The sequence below is a fragment of the Microcebus murinus genome, chromosome 12 (genome assembly GCF_040939455.1).
Source record: "Microcebus murinus isolate Inina chromosome 12, M.murinus_Inina_mat1.0, whole genome shotgun sequence".
Taxonomy (NCBI): Eukaryota; Metazoa; Chordata; class Mammalia; order Primates; family Cheirogaleidae; genus Microcebus; species Microcebus murinus.
Window position 1 is genome coordinate 91821709 of NC_134115.1, and position 24406 is coordinate 91846114.

Genomic DNA, 24406 nt, shown 5'->3' on the forward strand with positions numbered 1-24406 from the left:
GGCACAGACACACGGACACACAGCACAGACACACGGACACGTGGCACAGACACAGGGACACGCGGCACAGACACAGGGACACGCGGCACAGACACACACCACAGACAGAGAGACACACAGACACACAGCACAGACACACGGATACACAGCACAGACACACAGACACGCAGCACAGACACACAGCAAAGACACACGGACACGCGGCAGACACAGGGACACGCGGCACCCCAGCAGTCCCCTTGCAAAGTCCGGTTCTCATGCTGGCACCCAGGTAGGGGAGGCTCCCAGGCACCCCAGAGTGGAGGAAGGGGGACCCTCACCGCAACCCGGGAATGCACCCCGTGCCCCCGACTCTGGGCCTCAGCTAGCATGTATCACCGTGTAACCTACGTGTCCCCTGGGAGGTCACCCTGCCTTCCAGCCACCTGGGCGGGAACATCTGGACACACCCTGGCCAGGCCTGCTCTACCTTCCTCCACCCTTCCCGGCCCAGCCACACCCCAGACTCCCCATTTCTGAACACGCCAAGAGCTGCCAGAGGTGGCTGGGAACTGACACTTGTCTCTTGTATGCAAGAAACTCCTGAAGGTCCCCGGGTCCCCATACATCTGGGTGCCCCCCCTGGCCTGCCCTTGCACCTCGTCTTTGCTTCTTGCTGCCCCAGCTACAGGGGTCTGGGCTGAGCCTGGGGAGCCCACAGGGCTCACGGGCCTGTGCCTGGAACTGCGGGGTGCGGCCATCAGGGCCACAACAGGGATGGTGAGCACCGTGTGGACGGGTCCCTGCCCTGCTGGGCACATGCCTGTCCCCCAGAAGAGGGGCAGTTGTCACCCGTCCTCTACGCTGAGGCCTCCATGCTGTCAAGCCCCAGCAATGGGAGTGCAGGGTGGCCCCGTGTCTCCAGCTGCCCAGACTCCTCTGTGTCCCAGCACAAGTGCTACAAGCATCTCCTCGGACTCCCAGAAATGTCTCAGTTTGGAGAATAAATTAGCAAGAAGGGTCTGCAATGAAGGTGCCCATCCCATTGCCTTGGAGATACCAAGACTTCGGCAGCAGTGATTTGGGATGAGACCCCTGTCCCTCCTGGGGGCGGAGCCAGGAGGCATTTTGGGGAAACCGCTCAACCCCTTTTAGGAAGCTCAGGCCCTGCCAAGGCTGGGGGCTGGGGACGCCCCCTCCACCACCCTGATCTGTCACACACCCTGGGCTCAGCAGGTCATGCTTGGAGGAACCTGAACCCCTGGAACCAGGACCCTGGGGTCCAGGTGACCAAAATGCAAGTCAGAGTCTATGTCTTCCTGGATGTTGGGTTTGGGGAAGGTGCCCAGCCTATCTGAGTGACCAGTCCACTGTCTCCAGTGCGTAGGTAACAGCGTGAGGACCCCATGGTCTGTGCTCAGGCTGCTATGAGACGTGCCCGGTGACATCAGCACACATCGTGCTCAGTGACCAAGGCACAGGCACCAGTGACCTAGGGCTACCACTGTCACCAGCAAGGGGGGGAAGGAGGCACGTGGGGCTCCACAGGTCAAGGATGCTCTGCCCCAAAGACGCCACCTGCACCTGCACCGCATGTCTCAGTCCCAGCTCACAATGGGCAGGAGAGGGGTCCCCAGCCCCCCAGGCCAGGCAGACTGGTCACTGCTCCCAGCTGGGTTGCCATGGGAGCAGCGCTGGCTAGTGCGTGGTAGGGGGGACATCATCTCCAGGAACTGCTCTGTCACGGACTTTCCAGGTGTTGGTTTGCAACCCAGGAGGCTGCTGTTGGTTGCCATGGAGACAGCTGGCCTGTGGGTCTCAGCCGAAGATGCTGCAGCCTCCTCTCAGCCTCCCACCCCAATCTCCACTCCAACGGGGCAAGAAGCACAAGCCCGGGGCTCCCAGGTCCCGCCTCCCCTGCACTAGGGGCACCCAGCCTGCACCAAACCCAGGAGACTTCAGGCAGGCAGGGTGGAAGGAGGGCTGGGCCTGGCACGTGGGGAATCCCATCTCTGATGACACCCCCAACAGTGCACAACACTTGCATCTCAGTCCGACAAAAATGCCATGCGCTGTCCACTGCATGCCAGGGTCTCTCATGGCACCCAAAGGTCAGACCGTCACCTGGTCTCACAGAGGAGACCGAAGTTCAGAGAGCACCTCTGACGTACCCAGGCTCACAACCCAGGAACAGGTGGAGCTGGGGCCTGAATCTGGGTCTGTAGCCAGGAGAGCCAGATTGCAATGATGTGACCCAGGGCCCTGGGCACTGCACAGTGACACAGTGACACACACTGAGGCCAGCCTCACGTGCAAGAGAGTATCACAGGACCTCCCCGAAGTACAGGAAGGCTCCAGCCACATGCAGTCACCCTCCGCCTAAAGAGGGGCTACAGGACGGACAGAGTGTGGCCCACGGAGTGGACAACATGGCCTCCAGGCCCCAATCTTTGCCTTCAGGGAAAAGTGGATGACCCTTGCCACCCCACCCGCGGCTGGGACACTGAGCCAGCTGGGGTGCTCTAGGCGCTCAGAAGAGGTCAGGGGCAGCAAAGCTCTGGCCAGTAAGGCCGCTATGACCTGGGATGTGACCTGGTCAGCAGCCATGGCAACCTCAGGAGGAGAAGCTTCCAGGCCACTCCATCAGACCCTTCACTTTAGGGGTAGTTTTACTCTTCTTGCATCTCCTAGAGCCAGGGCAGCTGAGAGGTTAGGAGTACGAGCTCCGGCTCAGTCCAGCTAGAATCCCTACTCTGGTTCTTGACCTTCTGTCTGCGTGATATTGGGCAAATTCCTGAGCCCCGCTCAGTTTCCAGTCTGCAAAGTGGGGGCCGTACCCTCCCTGCAGTGATGAGGAGGCCAAGTGGGGACCTGGATTTCTACCCCCACTTGGCACTGACAAAGCAGCACATCCCCCTACGGATCAAGCTCGGAGAGGCTAAAGTGAAGGTTTAAATAAGATTCAGAGTCTCAGAAAATTATGTGGAAATGTCTAAGTTTCAATTTTAAAAAATCACTCATCATACAAAAAACAGGAAGATCTCAACCTAAATTTAAAAAGGCGATCGATCGACAGATGCCAACACCCAGATAACACACATTAGAATTAAAGATTTCACAGCAGTTATGACAAAAATGCTTCTATAAACAGTTACAAACATGCTTGAAACAAACCAGAAAAAAAAAGGAAAATATCATCAAAGAAACGAAAGATTAAAGCAGAGTTAGGGTCTACTTTAAAATAACTAAAAGAGTGGAAGTAGAATGTTCCTAACACAAAGAAATGATAAATGCCTGAGGTGATGAACACTCCAGTTACCCTGATTTGATTAATACACACTGTATGCTTGTATCAAAACATCACATGTACCCTATAATATATACAAATATTATGTACCCATAATAATTAAAAATTTTTTTAAAGATTAAAGAAGAATCCAGTGAAAATTTTATACCTGAAAAATACAAAAACCAAAATGAATATGATGGCCTCAACAGAAGAATAGAAGGGACAGAGGAAAGAATCAAGGAACAAATGATAAAATAATAGAAATTACCCACTATGAGCAGAGAAAAAGTAGACTTAAGAAAAAAAAAAAAGAATAACAACAACAGAGCCTTGAGGACCTATGGAACCATACTTTTAATGTCACCAGAGTTCCAGAAGGAAAGGAGAAAGAGGTCAGGGCTGAAAAAGTACTCAAAGATAGAATGGTTAAAAACTCCCCAAATTTGGTGAAACACATAAATCTATAGATTCAAGAAGCTGAGTGAACCCCAAAGAGGATCATGTCAAAGATATTCAAAGCAAGATACATAATAGTCAAACTTCCAAAAACTAAAAACAAAGGAAAAATCTTGAAAGCAGAAAGATAAACATAACACCTTATGTATATGGAAAAGCAATTCAGCTGACAGTGATTTCTCATCATAAATTATGGAGGTCAGAAGGAAATTGCACAGTATTTTCAGGTGCTAAAAGAATTATCAACCTCGACATCGAAACGCAGCAAAAATATCTTTGAGGTATGAAGGAAAAATGAAGTTCATTCTCAGATGAATAAATAATAAGAAAATTTGTCACCATCAGACCTAGCCTAAAAGAAAAATGAAAGGAATTTCTCTAAACAGAAAGAATGTGGAAAAAAGAAATTGTTGACTATTAGGAAGAAAGAACAATGGAAAGAGTAAAACTAGGGGTAAATACAATACAATTTATTTCTCCCTTTAAGTTTTCTGAATTATATTTGATGGTTGAAGCAAAAATTATAGCATTCTCTGATGTGGTTCTAAATATATGCAGAGGAAATCGTTAAGATAAGTATATTATAAACAGGGCAAGGTAACAGGACATAAGTAAGATTTCTATGCTTTACATGAACTTAAAAAATAACACCACCAGGAAACTAGGATAAGTTATGCACATAGAATGTAATACTTAGCACAATCATTAAAAAACCTATACAAGAGATATGTTGGAAAATACTATAGATAAATCAAGATAGAATTCTAAAATATTTTCAAGTAATCCACTGGAAGGCAGGAAAAAGAAACCAGAAAAAAATGAAAAACAGAGAGATCAAATAGAAAGCAAAATATAAAACAGCGGACCTAAGTCCTAACATGTCAATAATTACATTAAATGTAAATGGTCTAAATAAACAAAACAAAAAAGAAAAAGATGGAATTGTTATAGCGGACTATAAAACATGACCCAACTATATGCTGTCTACAAAAACCTCATTTCAAATGTAACATGTTGAAATAAAGGCAAGTTGAAAGAAAAAAGATGGAAAAAGATATATTATGTAAATACTAAGCCCAAAAAAAGCAGCAGTGACTATATTTACATTAGATAAAGCAAACTTCAGAGCAAATAAAATTATCAGAGATATAGAGGGACATTTATAGATGAAATCTATCAAGAAGACATAGCAATCCTAAATATGTATGTCTTAGTCCATTTCTGCTGCTATAACAAACTACCTAAGACTGAGTAATTTATAAATAATAGGAATTTATTTCTCACAGTTCTGGAGGCTGAGAAATCCAAATCAAGATGCCAACAGAGATGGTGTCTGGTAAGGCAAGACACTGCTTCCAAGACTACACACCTAGATGCTGCACATTCTGGATGGGAGGAACACTGTTTTCACATGGCCAAAGATGTGGAAGGACAAAAAGGGCCTAGCTAGCTCCTTCTGGCCCTTTTTTAAGGCACAAATACCATCCATGAGGGTGGAGTTACCATGGCCTAATCATCTCCTAAAGGTTCCACAGCTTAATGCTGCTGCATTGGAGATTAAGTTTCATCATGAATTTCGGAGGGGACACAAATATTCAAACCATAGCTGTATAAATAACAAACAGCAGAGCTGCAAAATATGCTAAACAAAAACTGACAGGTCTGAAGGGAGAAACAGACAAATTCAGAATTATAGCTAGAGACTCCAACACCCCCTTATCAACCAATAAAACTACTGGACAGAAAATCAGCAAGGTACAGAAGAATTCAAGAACATCTTCAACAAACAGGAGTTAACCCACATTTACAGAACACTCCACATGGTAATGACAGTACATACGTTCTTTTCAAGTGCCCGTGGAAAATATACCAACATAAATCACATCCTGGGCCTAAAACAAACCTTAATAAATTTTAAATTATTGAAATCATACAGAGTATGCTCTCTGATCACAATGGAATCAAACTATAAATGAATAACCAAAAGACACTGGAAAATCTTCATGGAAACTAAGTAACACACTTCTAAACAATTCATAGATCAAAAAGAGAGTCTAAGGCAAAATTTAAAAATTTATGGAACTAAATTAAACTGAAAATACAACATATGACAATGTGCAGTATACAGCTAAAGTAGTGCTAAGAAGCAAATTCATAGCACTATAAACACACATTAGAAAAAAAGAGGCCAGGCACAGTGGCTCATGCCTGTAATCCCAGCACTCTAGGAGGCCGAGGTGAGAGGATCACTTGAGCTCAGGAGTTCAAGTCCAGCCTGAGCAAGAAAAAATACAAAAAAAAAAAAAGAAAAAGAAAAATTAGCTGGGTGCAGTGGCTTTGCACCTGTAGCCCCAGCTACTCGGGAGGCTGAGGCAGGAGGATGGCTTGAGCCCAGGAGTCTGAGGCTCTGTGAGCTGTGATGACGCCACTGCACTCTAGCCCATGCGACAGAGCAAGACCCTGTCTCGAAAAAGGAAAGAAAAAAGGAAAAGTCTCAAATTATTTGTCTAAGTTCTTACCACAAGAACTGAAAAAATGAATAGTAAAAAAACTCAAAGCAAACAGAATAAAAGAAATAATAAAATAAAGGTAGAAATAAGTGAGATTGTAAACAAGAAAAGAGAAAATCAAATAAAGAGCTGGTTATTTGAAAAATATTGATATAATTGACAAACCTCTAGAAAGACTGATAAAAAAAAAGAGACAAAAATAACCAATATAATGAATGAAACTAAAGATATCATTATAAAATCCACAGACATCAAAATAATAATAAAATACCAAGAGCTCTATACACATAAATTTGACAATTTGGACTAAATGGACCACTTCCTCAAAAATACAAACCATACAACTCACTCAATATGAAATAGATAATTTGAATATTCCCATAACTAGTAAGGAAATTGAATGCATAATTTTAAAACTCTCAAAAAAGAAATCTCCAGGGACAACTGGATTCACTGCAGAATTCTACCAAACACTTAAAGAAGAATTAACACCATTTTTACACAACAGTTTCTAGAAAATAGAAGAGGGAGAACATTTCCAAATTTATTTTCTGAAGCTTGTATTATCCTGATATCAAAACCAGACAAAGACAATCCCAAAAATAAAAATAAAAAACTACAGAACAATAGCCTTCATGAATACAGATGTAAAACCCTTAACAATTTGTGCTTAACCGATTTTAGTAAATAGAACTTAGCGAAATAAAAAGCATTATATACTATGACCATGTCTATTCCAGAGATGTAAGGCTAGTTCAATACTCAAAAATAAATCATTATCATCCCCCATACTAATGTCGTAAAGAGGAAAAATCACATGATCATACAAATGCAAAAAAGTACTCCAATACTCATTTATGATTAAAAAAAAACACTCAGAAAATTGGAATAGAGGGGAACTGCCTCAACTTAATAAAGGCATTTATTATACAAAAACCTGCAGTTAACATCATACTTAATGGTTAAAGTCTGAATATTTTCCTCCTAATATTAGGGACAAAGCAAAGATGTTCACTCTCACCTCTCTTATTCAACATGGTACTAGAAGGTCTAGTCTATGCAATAAGGCAAGAAAAAGAGGCCGGGCGCTGTGGCTCACGCCTGTAATCCTAGCTCTTGGGAGGCCGAGGAGGGCGGATTGCTCAGGGTCGGGAGTTCAAAACCAGCCTGAGCAAGAGCGAGACCCCGTCTCTACTATAAATGGAAAGAAATTAGTTGGCCAACTGATATATATATAAAAAATTAGCCGGGCATGGTGGCGCATGCCTGTGGTCCTAGCTGCCCAGGAGGCTGAGGCAGAGGGATCACTCGAGCCCAGGAGTTTGAGGTTGCTGTGAGCTAGGCTGGCGCCACGGCACTCACTCTAGCCTGGGCAACGAAGCGAGACTCTGTCTCAAAAAAAAAAAAAACAAAATAAAAAAAAAAAAAAAGAAAAAAAGAAAAAGAAAGACAAGGCAGATTCAAAAGAAAGAAATGAAACTATTCCTATCTACCAAAAAAAAATCTCTTAGAACTAATAAGTAAATTCAGCAAGGTTACACGATATAAGATAAACACATAAAGACCTATGTTTTTTCTATATACTAGGAATAGACACCAAAATGAAAAATGCAATACCATTTATACTCACACAGAAATTAAAGAAATACTTAGACGTAAATATAACAAATCACGTACAGGACTTGTATCCTGAAAACTAAAAATGCTGATGAAATACATCAGAGAAGATCTACATAAATGGAGAGATATACCATGTTTACAGAACGGAAGACTCAACATCATAAAATGTCAATTCTCTCCAAATTAGCATACAGATTTTATACAATTCCTATGAAGATTATTTTTATATATTGACAAAATCATTCTAAAATGTATATGGAAGGCAAAGAAACTAAAACATTCATGGTTGCTAGTCTGGGTAAAAAAAAGAAAAAAAAAAAGAAAAAAAAAAAATAAAAAAGAAACTAAAACAGCTAAAATAATTTCTATCCAATTTCAAGACCTGTTACGTAACAACAGCGATCAGGATTGTACAGTACCCTTGGAGCAGCAGACACAGATAGATGGCACAGAATAAAGGACACAGAAATCGACCCCCACAAACATGCCAGACTGAATTTCGTCAAAGGTATAAAACAATTCAATGGAGGAGATCCAGGCTTTACAACAAATGGTGATAGAACAACTGGACATCCACCAAACAAAACCAAACCCTCCACCTAAACCTCACACCTCACACAAAAATTAACTCACAACGGACCCCAAACTTAACATGTAAAATGTAAAACAATAAAACTTTCAGGAAAAAAAAAATCACAGGAGAAAATCTTCATGATCTTAGAGATCTCAGACTTAGCACCACGAGCCTAACGCACAAAAGGGAAATTGGGAAAATGGACTTTATCGAAGTTTAAAACTTTTGCTCTGCAAAAGTCCCTTTCAAGAAAATGAAAAAACAAAAAAGCTGCAGACTGGGAGAAAGTATCGGAGAACCATGTGTCTGACAACAGACTAGCACCCGACAAGGCAGTCGGGGCGTGTGCAGACACACGAGGACACACCCGCCCCAAAGGGCGTTCAGACGGCAGACACCCAGGGAGAGACGTCACCGCCACGGCCATCCACCGTGGAAACGCAGATCAAAGCCACGCGACGGTCGCCACGCATCGCCAGAACAGCCGGACAAGCAAAGCGACGAGGACACGAGGTCACGGGTCCTCGCACGCCGCCCGTGACGTTTGTGAGACGGGACATCCACCTGGCCAGCAGCCTGGCAATTTCTTAAAAAACTAACCTTGCAACCACAATATGGTCCAATAATTGCATTCTTTTTCATTTATCCAAGAGAAACGAAAACGTACGTTCACACAGAAGCCTGTCCGTGAATGTGTACAGCAGCTTCGTGCAAAGCACTCCCGAAACCAGAGACAGCCCAGGTGTCTTTTAATGGGCAAAGGGCCAAGCAAGCTGCAGCTCATCCGCGCGATGCAATACCGCCGCGCGGTAAAACGCAGCAAACCGTCACCCACACACGCGGCCGGCGGTCTGGGTCGATCCTCAGAGCTCTATGCCGAGTGAAAACAGCTAGTCGGGAGGCAGGATTGCATTTACGTTTATGGAAATGACACCATCCTAGACACGGAGAAGGCACCGGTGCTCGCCAGGGACTAGGGGGAGGCGGACGGGGAGAAGCGGGTGTGGCCGTCAGCGGCGCCACGAACCTCGAAGTGGTGACGTGTTCTGCGTCTCGACGGCGTCAACGCCAACATCCTGGCTCTGATTTTGTGTCACAGTTCTGTGTCACCTCTCGGGGAACTGGGTGACAAGTACCCTGCCGTCTCTGTGTCATTCGTCACAACTGCATGTTATGAATCTTCAATTAGCTCAAAATAAAAACTCTAATTTTTTTAAAAAGCAGTGTTAGTTGTCAGCGTCTAGCTCAGAGGGTTTGTAGAATCATCGTATCAGAAGAGGCCGGGCGCGCTGGCTCACGCCTTTAATCCCAGCACTCTGGGAGGCCGAGGCGGGCGGATCGCTCAAGCTCAGGAGTTCAAAACCAGCCTGAGCAAGAGCGAGACCTTGTCTCTACTTAAAAAAAAATAGAAAGAAATTAATTGGACAACTAAAAATATATAGAAAAAAATAGCCAGGCATGGTGGCGTGGCGCGTGCCTGTAGTCCCAGCTACTCGGGAGGCTGAGGCAGCAGGATCGCCTGAGCCCAGGAGTTTGAGGTTGCTGTGAGCTAGGCTGACGCCACGGCACTGTAGCCTGGGCAACAGAGCGAGACTCTGTCTCAAAATAAATAAATAAATAAAAATTAAAAAGAGCAGACAGCACATAAGAACCTCATGAAAAAAATCAGCATCTATTTTTTATTGACCTCTTCGTGAGCAAGAGCACCACGAGCACCAAGCCCACCTTCCCTTGCAGCGCCGGGTGCAGGCCGTACCACACTGCGCAGTCCCAAGGACAGACAGGGAGCAGGTGCAGCCCCGGGGAGCCCCTCACAGGAGCCAGCCACCTGCCCTCCACCTGTCTGGGTGTCACTGGGAGCCCAGGTGTCTCATCTGCACCCAGGGGGGACTGGCTGCTCCCACCTGTGGCTCCAGTCTCCAGGCCCTGCCTGTCTGCTGCAGGGCGACCTGCACCCCAGGGTCCAGGAGGCTGGGATGGGGAGCAGGGAGCTCCGACGTCTGCCCTCCCCGCACGCTGTTCTCCAGAACAAGCGCTGAGACACAGGGGCTGGGGGTGCCCTGGGGGTCCCACCCTCAGACAGGAGGCTGCCCTGTGCCCCGGGGGTCCCTCTGCCTGCAGCACTCCTGGGCTGAGGAGGGAGGGTCCCCTGCAGGTGGCAGGTCCTGCCCTTGGCCCTTGCAGCCTGGTGTCCTCAGGCCCAGAGGTGGATGACAGGGAGGCATGAGAAAGGGCCACAGCCGGAGGAAAAGCCAGAGGAGGGAAAAGGATGCAGGACTCCGCAAGTTCACCAGGGCACATGGCAGACCCCCAGCAGCAGGCCGGGGCTGGGGGCTGGGTCTGAGTGGAGGAATTGCTTGGTGCCCGGGGGCCTGGCTCTGCCCCCACCCGTCCCAGGGCTGGGTCCTCCACACCAAGAAGGCGGCCAGCCCCGCCGGCTCTCGGGCAGCTCCGGCGACAATCCACGTCTGTCTGGCCGCCCCGTCCCAGGTGCTCGGCAGCAGCCCACGCAGACTCACCACAGTCCCTCAGGGAATGAACCCCTTGTTGAGCAGGGAGACAGGATTTCGTGGACAGAGCCAGGGAGGACACCTCCCGGGACAGAGGAGGGAGGAGAGGCCGGCATGGGGAAGAGGGGTGTGAGGTGCCGAGATGACTCGGGCCAGGGCCAACTGCCGGGCCAGCACACGGGACCCTGGAGGCTCCTCTTCAACCAGGCTGGAGGGAGACAGGGAGGGTGAGGTTGGCTGGGGTGACGGGGGCTGCCTGGGGTTGGCAAGGCTGAGTGACGGCATGCCCCAGGGAAGGGAATCCGGGTACTAGAAAGGTCTGTCTGGCGCAGGCTGGAGTGGAGAAGGCTCAGAGTAGGTGAAGCTGCCCAGCCGGCAGCAGCCCCAGTCGGGCCCAGGAGCCAGGCAGGTCCTCCTGGGGGGTCCAGCACCTCCCTTCCCACCTCCTTTGCAGTCCAGGACCACAGAGGCCATTAGCAGCTATTCTCACCTTAGTGTGAACTTGCAGCTCTGGGCTCCCCGTGAAAGGGGAGCGGAGGCAGAGGGACGTGTCCTACAGCTGAGCAGAGGGTACCCTGGCTCTGAAGCCCAGCACCCAGGACCAGCTGCCCGCCCCGGCCACCACGCTGGCCACCCTCCTGTGCCCGGGACCTCCGTGGGCCGGGGCAGGGCAGCCGCTCAGGCTTCCCAAGCTAACAGCATCTGCTCTGGAGGGAGCAGAGGCTCCAGGGACCTCTCCCAAGCAAGATGAAAACATGGGTATTTACGTAAAATTCCTTTTTCTTAAATTGACAACTAATTTAGAGCCGTCTCAGGACTCTGGCTGTGCTCCTTCCGCCCCCCCAGCCACAGGCCCAGGAGGAGGAGTAGCCCATGGGCCAGAGCGCCCAGGCGTGGTTGTGTCCCCGGCCACCACACGGCCCCTGACAGACCAGCACCCCCAGAGGGAAGAGAGGGGCCAGATGCTGCTCCCTCTGGACTCAGTGGGCCCTGGGCCGAGACTCCCCCAATGCCCGCCTTCGAGGCCTCTCGGCTCACTCAGACGGAAGACCGGGGCCTCACCCAGCCCCCAAGGCCCACCACGGCCTGGGCCCGAAGACCTAGCTGCCCATGTCCCCTCGCAAACTCCCCCAGATCCTGGACACTCCAGCCCAGCTCAGAGCCAGCAGCTCAGCAAGTGGCACGTCCCGCTGACCCCGGTGGATCCTCTCTTCGGGTCCCCGAGGGCACAGGGGGCATGAGGGGGTCTGAACCTGGAGCCCAGCCGGCGGGCACCGCCAAGGGCAGGGGACGACAGGGCTCAGAGCATGGCCGGAGTGGCTCGCGGGCAGCAGACCCTGCCCCGTGCGGCTGGACCCAGCTGCATCCCACCGGCAAGGCCCGGCACACTCAGAGCCCAGACACTATCGGCAAATGAATGAAGAACAGGTGGGCTGGCCAGTCCCACCTGGGGGACAAGCAGCCCCAACCCCCGTGAATGACAACAGTCCTCCTCCGGGTGCAGCTGAAACCTCCCTCCCTTTTCTCCTGCCCGTGTCCTGCCGCCTGGGGAAGTCTGCTGTATCCAGGACCGCCTCGGCCTGGCACGCGGCGGGAGCGGGTCTGCGAGGGGCTGATACCCCTCGGGGCTGCTGCGTCGAGCAGGTGGGTACGAGGTGCCCCCAGCCCTGCAGGGCCCCCCAGGCGTCTGGCCGGCTCCCCTGTGTCCGCGCAGCAGCTCCTCCCTGCCCCAAGCCACACGTGGGGTGCTGAGAGGACCCCACAGGACCAGAGCCCGAGGACCGGATCGGAACCCAGCCCTGCAGAGTCAGGAGCCCTGGGGTTCGGGCAGGTTCTGCCTCCAGTCCAGGAGAGCTCAGAGAACCCTGAAACAGAGGCAAAGACGGGGAGCGAAGGGAGGAGACAGAGAGAGCAGGGGCGTGAGCCGGGCCTCTATAAATACCAGCCGGGGGCGTGTGCTGAGGAAGGAGGCCGGGATCCCCCACCAGGGCACTGCCTGCCGGGTGCTTACATAACGGCACAGGGCGGGGGCCCGGGGAGGCCGCCGTCAGGAAGGGCCCCTGTGCTCTGGGCGCAGGGCCGCTCTGTCACCCCACCTGGCACGCAGGTGCACACGGCAGGGTGGGCGGGGGGTGTCCGGCCGGGGGTGGTCCTCGGCACACGAGCGAGGCCCACACCAGGAGGGCTGTGGAGCCCCCAGCCAGGCTTGTTCCGAGTCACTGTGACACCTGTGGGTGCTGCCTGGAGTGACCCCAACCCCAGGCCCCGGGAACACGGGGCTCCCTCCCCTGCAGCTCCAGGAACCCTCGTCAGACTCAGCCCCGGCACACTGGCTCCAGCTGCCCTGCGGTGAGGTGGGGAAGGGGAGGCCCAGCAAGCCCCAGCTGGCCAGACGCAAGGCCCCCCAGCAAGCCCCGGCTGGCCAGACGCAAGGCCCCCCAGCAAGCCCCGGCTGGCCAGACGCAAGGCCCCCCAGCAAGCCCTGGCTGACCAGACGCAAGGCCCCCCAGCAAGCCCCGGCTGGCCAGACGCAGGCCCCCCAGCAAGCCCCGGCTGACCAGACGCAAGGCCCCCCAGCAAGCCCCGGCTGGACAGACGCAGGCCCCCCAGCAAGCCCCGGCTGACCAGACGCAGGCCCCCCAGCAAGCCCCAGCTGGCCAGACGCAAGGCCCCCCAGCAAGCCCCGGCTGACCAGACGCAAGACCCTCCAGCAAATCCCAACCTGAGTGGGCACGAGACCCCCCAGGAAACCCGGACCCGACCTGGCTCAAGACCCTCCAGCAAGCCCCAACTGACCAAACGCAGGAACCCCCAGGAAGCCCGGACCCGAGCGGGCACGAGACCCCCCCAGCGAGCCCCAACCCAACTGGCTCGAGACCCTCCAGGAAACCCCAACCCGACTGGGCACCAGACCCCCCCAGGAAGCCCCGACCCACCCAGGCGTGAAACCCCCCAGGAAACCGGGACTCCACCCGGCTCAAGACCCCCCAGCGAGCCCTGACCGGGCGTGAGACCCCCCAAGGAAGCCCGACCCAACCCAACAGGGTGCAAGACCCCCCAGCGAGCCCCGACCCTACCGGGTGCGAGACCCCCCAGCGAGCCCTGACCCTACTGGGCGCGAGACCCCCCAAAGGCTGTGAAAGAGCCTTCCACGGGGCGGGCCCTGGTCACAGCTCTGACGGCACCAAGGCCGGCCACGTTCCAATCCAGCGTCACGGCCCCTCAGGCCAGTGCCCCCAGGCCCCTGTGTCAGAACACACGTCTTGGGTCACCCCAAGGTAGCGCCGTGTCCTGGCATCACTGAGGACGTGGGCTGTGTCTCATCCTGGGCAGACCCTTCCCTGCCCGGCGGGGACGCCCTCGGTGCCCGCCCACGTCTGTGCTCCCTGGAGGAGCCTGGCCTTCCCTGGGCGCGGGAGGCACCTGCCACCTCCGGAATCAGGCCCGTGTCCCTCGCCCAGAAGGAGAACGAGCAGCGGCTGAGGGCCACTCCCGGGGACACGGGTCCCGCCCCTCGCAGGGCCACACGCCCTCCCTCCTTCCCGCAGGACTCAAGTCCAGGGAGGGAGGCCCCTGAGCTCTAATTACACGTCGTCCTGGAAAGAAATCCCAGTCTAACCGGGAGCCGAGCGAGCAGCTGTGGCTGGAAACGCTCCGAGGAGAGCCGCCTGCCCGAGCTGGGGCGTGTTTCTCGGTCCCGAAGAGCAAGGCCGGGGAAGCGCCCTGCCGGGGCCTCGGCAGGGGTGGGGACGCCCGGGGCTCTGGGGGCCTGACCTGGGCCTGCCTGGGCCCCAGCCCCCAGGTGGAGCCAGCCCTCGGCCTGGGCGGGGACAGGGGCATCACGTGGGGACAGCCCGTGGGCAGGTGTGTGCGGGGCTCAGGAAGGGACAGGCAGCCTGGGAAGGGGGACAGACTCTGGAGGTGCCGGCAGCTTTCCTGGGGGCTCTACCCTCTCAGGACCAGGGCTGGGCTGGAGCTTTCTCCAGCTCCACGTGGTCCCAGCCTACACCGTCTCCACCTGCGCCAGCACTGCCGGCTGTCTACACTGCCCAGCACAGGTGCAGCGGGCCGTTAAGGCCTCCCGACTGTCACCCAGCCCGCCACGCCCCCCCACAGCCTCTCCTCTGCTGAGCCCCCCTCGGGGGCGCCTGACCCCACGACAGGACACAGGGCAGGGGCGCAGCTGTCTGTCACTCACACGCTGCGTCCTGACGGCCAGAGCAGCAACCAGGAGGTGGGGGGCCAGGGCGAGGGTGGGGGGCTGGGAAAGCCCCGTTCACGCCCCTCCCGCCCCCACAGTACGCCTCCTCCCAGGCCGGCTTCTTCCAGACACAACGGGAACGGGGATGTACACGCCGGCGACCCTCCGGGACGGCCTGGGATCCTCCTCCCTCCTTCACCGACGGCGCCCACCTGTCCCCCACCTGTCCTCCACCTGTCCCCCACCTGTCCATCCCTCATGCCCCGCGGCACATACGGGGCGCAAACCCCCGGTGTCAAAACACCGCCCTGCCTCCTTCCCCCTCCACCACCCTATCTCTCTCTCTCTCCCTAAAAGGTAGGAGTCGCCGACAGGTGCTCACCCACATCCTATCATCCACGCCCGGCCAGCGGTCCCCACAGGCTGCCACAAGACTGCCACGTCACTCATTTCTGCACAGCAGAGCGCGCTGGTCCTTCCCGAAACCCCAGGCCGGCCCGGGCACCTTCCGGCTCTGCGCCCGCCGGCCCGGCCAGCTGCACCGTCACCGCAGGGTCCCGATGCCGCGGGCAGCCCCTCCTCCAACGCCTTCCACCTGGGGCCCCAGTCCGGTCTCAGGCCCTGAATTCATCCGCGCACCCTGGCTCCTCCCGGCTTATCCCCCAGGCGACCCGACGGCCGTCCCCTCCCATCCTGCAGGTCCCTGCCCCAGGCCACCTGGATGCTGAGGCCGTCTCTGACCACCCTGCCCCGGCACACGCCCCGTGGCACTCGTGGCCAGTCCCCACTCACGACGGGCGCACCTGCGACGCGTGTCGTGCGCAGCTCCACATGTCTGTGGACGGACGCAGGCCGGGTGGGGGGTGGGGCGGGGCGGACAAAGCAGCCGCACACACAGTGACACACAGTGACACACAGTGACACACAGGTGACACACAGGTGACCAGACGGAGCGGCCGCTGCGCTGCCCCCCAGAGAGCACAGGGCACAGCGAGTCTCAGCGGCTCTCTGTGTCCCCCACACCGGCCGACACCCCGACAGTGCTGGACAAATGCGCTATCACCCAGGGCGTGGGCAGCGGGGCAGCCGCAGGGCTCAGCGGACACGTGGCCAGGGAAGTGCGCGGACGGGACAGATGGGCAGGACAGACAAGGGACACAGGCACTGGCCCTGTCGGCTGGGACCATCGGCCACCCCTGCGTCCTCCCGGCCTGAGGCCGGCCGAGCTGAGCCGTGCTTGGCGGGTGAGCGGCTGGAACCCCCCAGTCAGGTCGGCTCGGGTTGGGGTGTCTTGGCCTGGGTGGGGACAGGCCAGCGTGGTCCCGGGAGAGGCAGGCGGGGGCGGAACCCCCCGGGCAAGCTGCCCAGCCGGCACAGGGACCTCCTGACAACCAGGCCGAGTCCACACCAGGGACCAGCCACTGAGCCCCAACCCCAACCCCAAGGAGTGACAGAGTCCTGGGCAGTCACCCAAAACTGACCCGGCTAGGGTGCTGCTCACAACGCAGGGTCCCCTGCCCCAGGCGTGGGAGTGGGCACAGCCTCAGCGCACAGGACAGGCCGGGCCCCCTGCCGGACTCCGTGGTGTCTCCCCAGGGCCGCGGGGCCCACACGGGTGGACGTGGCCCCCCGCACACTCCAGGCAGGAGTCCCGGGGAGGCCACGCGTCTGCCCCGAGGCAGGGCTGGGAGGTCCCCACCTGGGCCTTGCAAACAGAGGGACCCCGCTGGCCTCGGGGGACCTCGGCTTCGCCTCCCCGCCTGGCCCTCTGAGCACCAATTAAGTGAACCCTAATTAAAAACAGCCAAGTAACAAGAACACCCCCTGCCACCCGCAGGGGCCTCAGCTCAGCAGGGTGCAGGGCTGGGGCTCCGCCCTGGGTCCCCGAGGCCCCTGTGAGCTCACCGCCGCCTGCACCCCACACGGCTCCCCTGTGCCCTCCGTGGGCCCTGAGCTCCTGCTCGGAGGTTCCCACACGGCCAAGCTGCAGAAAGAGGAGCCTGGAGGCCTCGAACAAGCCCGGCCTGCCCTGCAGAGACCAACCCAGAGGAGAGACACAGAAGGCGGAGAAGAGGGAGAAAAAGCAAAAAGACACAGAAACAGATGGGAAAGATAGAAATACAGAGACAAAGAGGGCAGAGAAAGTGAACCAGACAAGTAGGGGAGAGGAGGAGAGGGGAGGGGAGGGGAGAGGTAGGAGGGGGAAGAAAGAAAAACAAAAAGAGATGAACAGACCTAGGGCCCCTGGGCCCTGCTAACACCCAGGAAGGTTCCACCCTACCCACCTCTGACAGGGAGTGTGGGTAGAGGGGAAGGGGCTCGGCCCACGCGGAGGCCAAGGCTGGGGGCAGCCCCCCAACCCCATCTCCAGGACACTCGGCGGGAGGATGATGGGGTCCCGCCTCCCCGACCGCAATCATCAATTCAGCAGAAGCTCCGGCCCCTCCCTGGCTCCCGCCCTGAGCCAGGCCCTAGAGATGGCTGTGAAATACAACACGGTTCTCGTCTCCAGGGACTTGCGTCTGGAGGGACAGGGCCATGTAAACAGCTGCAGTGATGCCTGGACCCACCAGTGGCGCCCGCTGGGTGTGGGGCGCACCCCGACCCCGGGGGGCCACAGGCTCCCCCAGCCGCCCCCACCCCAGCGTCCGCAGTGGGACAGGTCTCCACGGGGCAGGGGGCTCCCGTCAACCCACCCCACGCATGCCCCCTGTGGGCAGGGGTGGCCAGGACACCAGGCTGCGGGGGGCCAGGAGCCCCCCCTCTGCTGTGCACCGGGCAAGCCACAGACAGCTCGGGAGTCCAGCCTGCCACGGGGCCCCCAGCCCTGCGAGCCCTGTCTCACCCAGCTGGTGAAGCACGAGCACCTGGCTCAGGGGCCTCCACCGCAGCCTCCTCCCGCTCTGTCCCCAGCCCCAGCCCCCACAGGCACCAGGCACCTCAGGAGGGCTCTGGATGGAGCATCTTGGACCCAGGGGAAAGGCAGGTGTGTGGGAGGCCGACCCCCGGCACACACGCCCTCTGCAGCAAGCAGCGGCGCTCAGCCTGGCCTCCACCCCCCCCCAGGGGAGCAGGGACAGGGCCCTGAGGTCACACCCCACAGACAGAGCCACAGCCACGGCCGCCCAGGGCAGGGGCAGGGGACACAGCACTCTGCTCACCCCGCCCACCCCACCCACGGGTGGACTTTCGGGTCTCCACAGCTGGCAGTGACCAGGACCCAGCTGCAGAGGAAAATGCTGGAAGGGACACACCCACTAAGCTCCTTCCTGGAGCTACCGTGTTTCCCCGAAAATAAGACCTACTCATAAAATAAGCCCTAGCAGGATTTCTAAGCATCTGCCCAATATAAGCCCTATCCCGAAAATAAGACCTAGTGATGGGCGTGGCTACGCAGCGTTTCTGCACAACCCATGCATTTTGTTGCAGAGAGGTAAAGACGACAAGCAGCCCTTCTCATCCGCCCCGTGAGAGCTCTACTGCTCGATGTGAGAGATCGGGGCCAATGGTTCTAAAGGAAATAGAGTCGCAAGAAATTCAGGATGGAATTCCGGGTTTGGAGAGTGATGATGATGTTCCAGAAGGAGATGACTTAACCCTATTTGAATAAACATAGATGGTTGTACCGTACTTTAAAAAACAAACACATCCCCTGAAAATAAGCTCTAGGGTGTCTTCTTGAGGAAAAATAAACATAAGACCCTGTCTGATTTTCGGGGAAATGCGGTAGAAGACGAGACGTGAGGTACACAGAGCTGGGGGAGACTTGGGGGGCTCTTGGGCGGGAAACCGCTGGAGACCCCTCGTGCAGACTGAGTGAGCGCCAGAGGTCAGAGGGAGGGCCCTCCCCGCCCCTCCCCGCCCCTCCTCTCCCCTCCCCTCCCGAGGGCCACCTGCGGGCCACACCAGGCCACGCTGGACTCCGCCAGCCAATTCTCCTGCGGACAGGTCAGCCGGTCGGCGGACAGCGCAGCCCGGGCTCCTCCGAGCAGACGCAGGCCCTGGACCCACCCACGTGGGGCAGCCGTGACTTCGGGTGTGTCTCGGGCGGGCTGGGGGCAGCCAGCGTGGACGGACGGGCAGACAGCAGGTGCCCAGCCCCGGCCCACCTACCCGGTGAGGACGACCACGAAGTCCATGACATTCCAGCCGTTGCGCAGGTAGGATCCCTTGTGGAAGACGAAGCCCAGGGCGATGATCTTGATCCCGGCTTCGAAGCAAAAGATGCCGATAAAGTAGGGCTCCGTGTCATCCTGGGGGAGCACAGACCCGGGTCACCTGGGTGGCAGAGGCCGCACGGCGGATAAGGCACTCCTGACGCCGCCGCACCCACCTCGACAGCCCGCCCCTCCCGCCCCACCCCAGCACCCCCTGGTGTCCCCGTCTCCACGCCCGTCTGCTCCTCCACGCTGCCCTCACGGACACCCCGCTGCTCACATGGCAGCCAAGTCCCAGTCACACCTGGGGGTGCCCTCTCGCCCCCCCCCCCGGCGTCTCAGCCTTTGCACCACATCACAGAAGGGCCAAGACCCAGCCTGCCAGAGCCACACGGGGCTTTGCTCACGGGAAGATAACCGTAGCAAAAACACTGTCTGCAGGTGCCACATGTAGGTCTCTCATGCATCAACCAGGGTGACCCTGCAACACGGCTGTGGTCATCTGCGTTCTAACGAGAAGGGCAGAGGCCACAGCAGCATCTGGTCTGACCAGGGACCGCAGCCACCATGCGAGGCTGCCTGGAGAAAGCTCGGCCTTTCTAGAACCAGGGCCTGGACTCACTCATGCATTGAGTGCACGCCTGGGTAATGCAATATGCAAACCTTGGTGGAAAGAACTGAAACAGAACAGCAAAACCCCCAGCCCCGAAGGCCCTCCAATGACGCTGCACCCCTCCCGTGAGAGCCCCCCAGAAGGACAGCGCCCGCCGCAGTCCAGCCAGGCGCCAGGCTGGAAGGTGGGAGCAAACTCGGGCTCCAGACACCTCCCCAAGGGTGTCACGGTGCCGGCAGGCAAGTGCTCCACGGCTAGACTCTGAGGAAGGGAACCCCAAGTACAGGGAGCAGCGTGAGCAAAGGAACCTTCATTCTAGATCCTAGAAAGATTCCTTTCCTCCACCCCAGCCTGGCCAGGCCCTGGGGGTGCTGTGCCAAGAACAGCAAACAAGGCAGAGAATGCCAGGACCCCACGGAAGACTCAGCTGGGGGCTGGACGTGGACAGCTGCACTCCAGGCTGCTGCCCCAGGAAACGGGGAGGCCTGGCTCCTGAGGGCTCCCCACACCTGACTCGCCCACACCCAGCCTGGACCCGCCCCCGCCCTGCCGCACCGACTGGCGGAAGCTGCTGGCACCGGGGCCAGGCTGAGGAGCCTCCACCAGGCCGGCTCTCCTGTCCTGCCGCCCTGATGCTGACTCACGGCGGGCGGAGGCCCCTGGAGGGACACACACACTTGCCTTGGCCTTGAGGCTGCTAGTCTAGCTGGGAGGGGCCCTTTCCCCAGGGGACGGCTGGGCCCAGCAAACAGACCTTTACAGAAAGCTGCTGGGTAGAAGACAGAACAGGCCAGACTCCAGGGAAAGACTGGCCGGGGCCAGCAGCTGGGCGGGCTCCACAGCTCCACCCCTCCCAGGCCCGCCCTGGCCAGCGCAGGGCTGAGGGCTGGCATGTGTGCGTGGGAGGGTGGGGGTGCAGGCAGCTCCGTGCTGGACTGCAAGCCGGGGCCCAGCTGAAGGCAGCTCCAGAGTGGATGGGTGGGTAGGAAGTGGCACTCCAGAGGCAGGGAGACCCCAGCCTGGCAAACAACTGACAGGCTGCCTCTGTGCCCCCAGCCCCCAGCCCCCCCACCTCTGCTCCTGGGGAGCAGCGTGGACCTGCTGTCTACCCCAGGGCCTTCGAGGGCTGTGCCGGCACCCACGCATGCAGACCGCCTGGCCAGGGCAGTTACACGCTGCTCATTTTCCTGACAATTTAGCATCCAGCCCTGGACGTGACCCTGCCCACACAGGGTCTGCACAAGACAACCTGCACAAGACAACACCCACGCTGCCAGGCAGAGCCCACACTGCAGGATGCCTGCCGCCAGCAGGCCAGGACAGGACAGGCTGGAGCCTCCCTGCCTCTGCCCCAGGCTGCCCCTGGGCCTGTGTCCCTCTGGCCCTACCCTGTCTCCAGACTTCCTGGAGACACCACGCCCCCTGGCCTAGCATTTAAGCTCCCTGCCTGAACCCCCAGTTTCTTCTCTCTGCCCTCCCTCGTCTCCAGCCTCCAGAGTGGATGCCCCCCTCTGGAACATGGCAGACTGCAGACCCACACCGCCAGCAGGACCTGAAGCCCAGAGACTGCCAGTGATGCCACCAGGCTCCGTGCCCATGTCCCCCACGAGGGCCACCAGTTACCCTCTGCCTCTGCCGGGGAGGGCCCAGGGCAGCAGGGCTTGGGGACTGGCTGCCGGGAAGGCGAGTGCTGCTGGCCCCACAGGGACAGGCTAGGCTGTCCACACTCCTCCCCAGACACCCAGGACACGAGCCCCACCTGGCCTTCTAGGTTGTGCACCACACAACCTCGTCACCCCCCCCCGGCTGTCCACCCACTCACCTGCTCCTGGTGCCCAAACGTGGGCACCCCTGGCACACTCCCCTCTGGGCCACTGGGCCTGCGGTGGCCCGTGGCAGGGGGTTCAGGGGTAAAACGCCAGGTCCCATGCTAAGCACTGGACAGGCCTTATCTCAACAGTCCTTATCTCCAATGGACACCACGGAAGCAGAAGACGGGGTTCCAGGGAGGGAAGAGAAGGATCAGGCTCTGGATGCCCCCCGAGAAACGCCATCTCCCTGGGGTCCTCAAGCCCAACACCCCCTCCCCTCTGGACCCCCACACTTGCTTTCCTCCTCCACACTCTGAGCACAGGGTCTTGGCCCACACTGAGCCCAGGCAAAGGGGCCAGGGCAGTGGGGAGCTGGGGCTGTTAGCCTTTGACATGGCGCTCACCTCCCGAAATACTGCCCTTCCCTCCAGTCCAGCCCCTCCAGAGACCCCACCTGGCTGGCCTTCGACCTGCTTCCTGCTGAGCTGGGGCTCAGACCATGGTCTTGCCCCCCCTACAGAGACCCTGCCCTGGCCCCCTTACTCTCCCAGCTCTGTGCTTCAGTGGGGTACCACCGTGGTCTGGGGAGCTCTGGCAGGAAGCTGGAGGTGGCTGGGAGTGATTCAGAATGTTTGGGAAGGGGTGGCCCCACGGGAAGGGGTTCCAGGCAGAGCCACAGAAGGCAATCTGAAGGCAATCTGAAGGCAAGGCTCACGGTCCCCAGATCCAGGCCAGGCCACGGGAGCCAAAGGCCACCACAGCCTGCAGGGAAGAGTGGGTGGCACTCACAGAGCCTCTCGCTCCCACTGCACCACCGCGCATGCCCTTCCTCCACCCAGGGTCAGCACCTGGGTTCTCAGACAAGGCCTCGTGCCACCTGCCAGGAAGGCTCACTGGAGGTGCAGGGGTGGCTCGTGGCACAGGGCAGACCAGGAAGTGGCCTGCGAGGCCTCGACCATCCGGGCTGCCCGGCCCTTGAGAGAGGTGTCAGCCGCCTGGCTGTCCCCTTTCGCTCAGCTGAGAGCGGGCAGCTGCCCAGAGGACCTGGCCTGAAGAAGCTGTGCTCAGGCACAGACGCTGAGGCGAAGCAGTCCGCGGGGGCCAGCACCCCATCCTGCCCGCAGGCCCGGCCGCCAGCACTCACCAGCCGCTCGGACATGGGCGTCTTGTCGCCGTCAGGGAGGTGCTGCTCCAGCGCCAGCACGATGCAGTTGGCGATGATGGTGGCGAGGATCATGTACTCGAACGGAGTGCGAGGGTTAAGGACTGGCTGGGCGGCGCCACGGGGAGGGGAGGCCCGGGGCTGCGGGAGCCACAGCCAGGCCGTCCCGGCGGGCTCAGAATGAGGGGTCCGCAGCCCACCCTGGGCGGGCGAGGGCTGGTCTTCCCCACCGCCTGCTCGGTTCCTGGGGCGGCCGCGAGGCGGGGCCTCCGCAGTCCGGGTCGCCAGCCCCTCGGCACGCCCGGCGCCGTCAGCACCGCGGACAGCGCCTCCGCCCCGGCTGCGCCCGCGCCCGCGCCCGGGAGGGGCCGAGAGCCGCCCACCCCCCGGCGAGACCCGAGGGAGGACCCCGCGCAGGCGCACACTCCCACCTAAAGACACGTAGCCACATGTACCTACACAGGCACGTGAACATACGTGTACCGACCATCCCGCACGCACGCGCGGCACCGGGTTCATGCTATGCCCGCACACACACGCAGGCACCTGCAGCCAGGCGCGCGCATGGGCTCGCGTCCACACGGCGCTCACACCTGCACCGACACGGATTCGCCCTCGGGTGCCCTCCAGGCCGCCGCGCGCTCCGCAGCGGGCAAGGCTGCCCAAGACGAGCGGGCGCAGGGACGGGCCCCGGGCAGAGGGGCTCCGCCCAGCGTCCACCGACTCCCGCCGCCGCCGCCGCCACGGCCGCACACACACGCACACGCACATGCACACGCGGCGCGCGGAGTGGGACCCGCGGGGCCGCCCCGCCCCCTCCTCGCCCGGCACGGCGTCCCCGCGGCGCCCGTCCCCAGGGCGCACCCCGCTCCCGGCCGCGGAAAGATGGCCACTGCGCGCCGCGCGACCCGCCCGGCCCAGCCCCCCGCCCCCAGCCCGCCGCCGCCCGCAGACCCGGCCCCGGCAGGATATGGCCACTCCGTGATGCGCTTGGCGTATTTGCGGACGACGTTGTCCTCGCTGAAGACGAAGAGCGAGCGGTTGACGGTGAAGCAGTTCTGCTTGACCGGGATGGGGTTGTACAGCGCCATGGTCCGCGCGCGCTGCGCGATCGACTGCTTGTAGAGGACCCGCTGTCCGGGCTGCAGACCCCCGGGGCCCGGGCCGCCCGCCCCGCCGGCCCCGCCGCCCCGGGCCCGCTCCCCGCTCCCGGCGCCCCCATAGCGGCCGCCCAGCTCGTCCCCGAAGCGGACCATGGCTCCCGGGCCCCGCGCGCATCCCCGGCCCGGCGGCCCCGACAGGGAGGGCGCGGGCGCCAGGCGCCCGGAGCGCAGCCGCTGCGGAGCTGCCGGCACCGCACCGGACCTCGCCCGGCCCGGCCGCCGCCGCACCCGGTTCCGCGGCCCCGCGCCACGCCCTATAAGGGGCCGGTCACGTGGCGGCGCCCGGCCAATGCGCGCCGGCGCCGCCCCCCGCCGGCCGCCCCCGCCCCGGCCCCGCCGCGGGTCCGGCAGCCGCCCGGTG

At 58.2% G+C, this 24406-nt stretch overlaps 1 protein-coding gene across 5 annotated transcripts in view; it reads right to left on the reverse strand.

Moving 5' to 3' along the window:
- CACNA1B (calcium voltage-gated channel subunit alpha1 B) overlaps positions 1-24153 on the reverse strand; it is a 189272-nt gene extending 165119 nt beyond the window's left edge. For all 5 annotated transcript variants that reach the window (XM_076009162.1, XM_076009160.1, XM_076009161.1 and 2 more), the window contains exons 1-3: positions 23855-24153; positions 22865-22970; positions 19253-19392 (exon numbers count right to left, since the gene is read on the reverse strand). In XM_076009162.1, coding sequence (XP_075865277.1) covers positions 19253-19392; positions 22865-22970; positions 23855-24138 — 530 coding nt within the window. In that variant the 5' untranslated portion in view covers positions 24139-24153. The remainder of the gene's footprint in view (positions 1-19252; positions 19393-22864; positions 22971-23854) is intronic.
- Between the last annotated feature and the right edge of the window lie 253 nt (positions 24154-24406).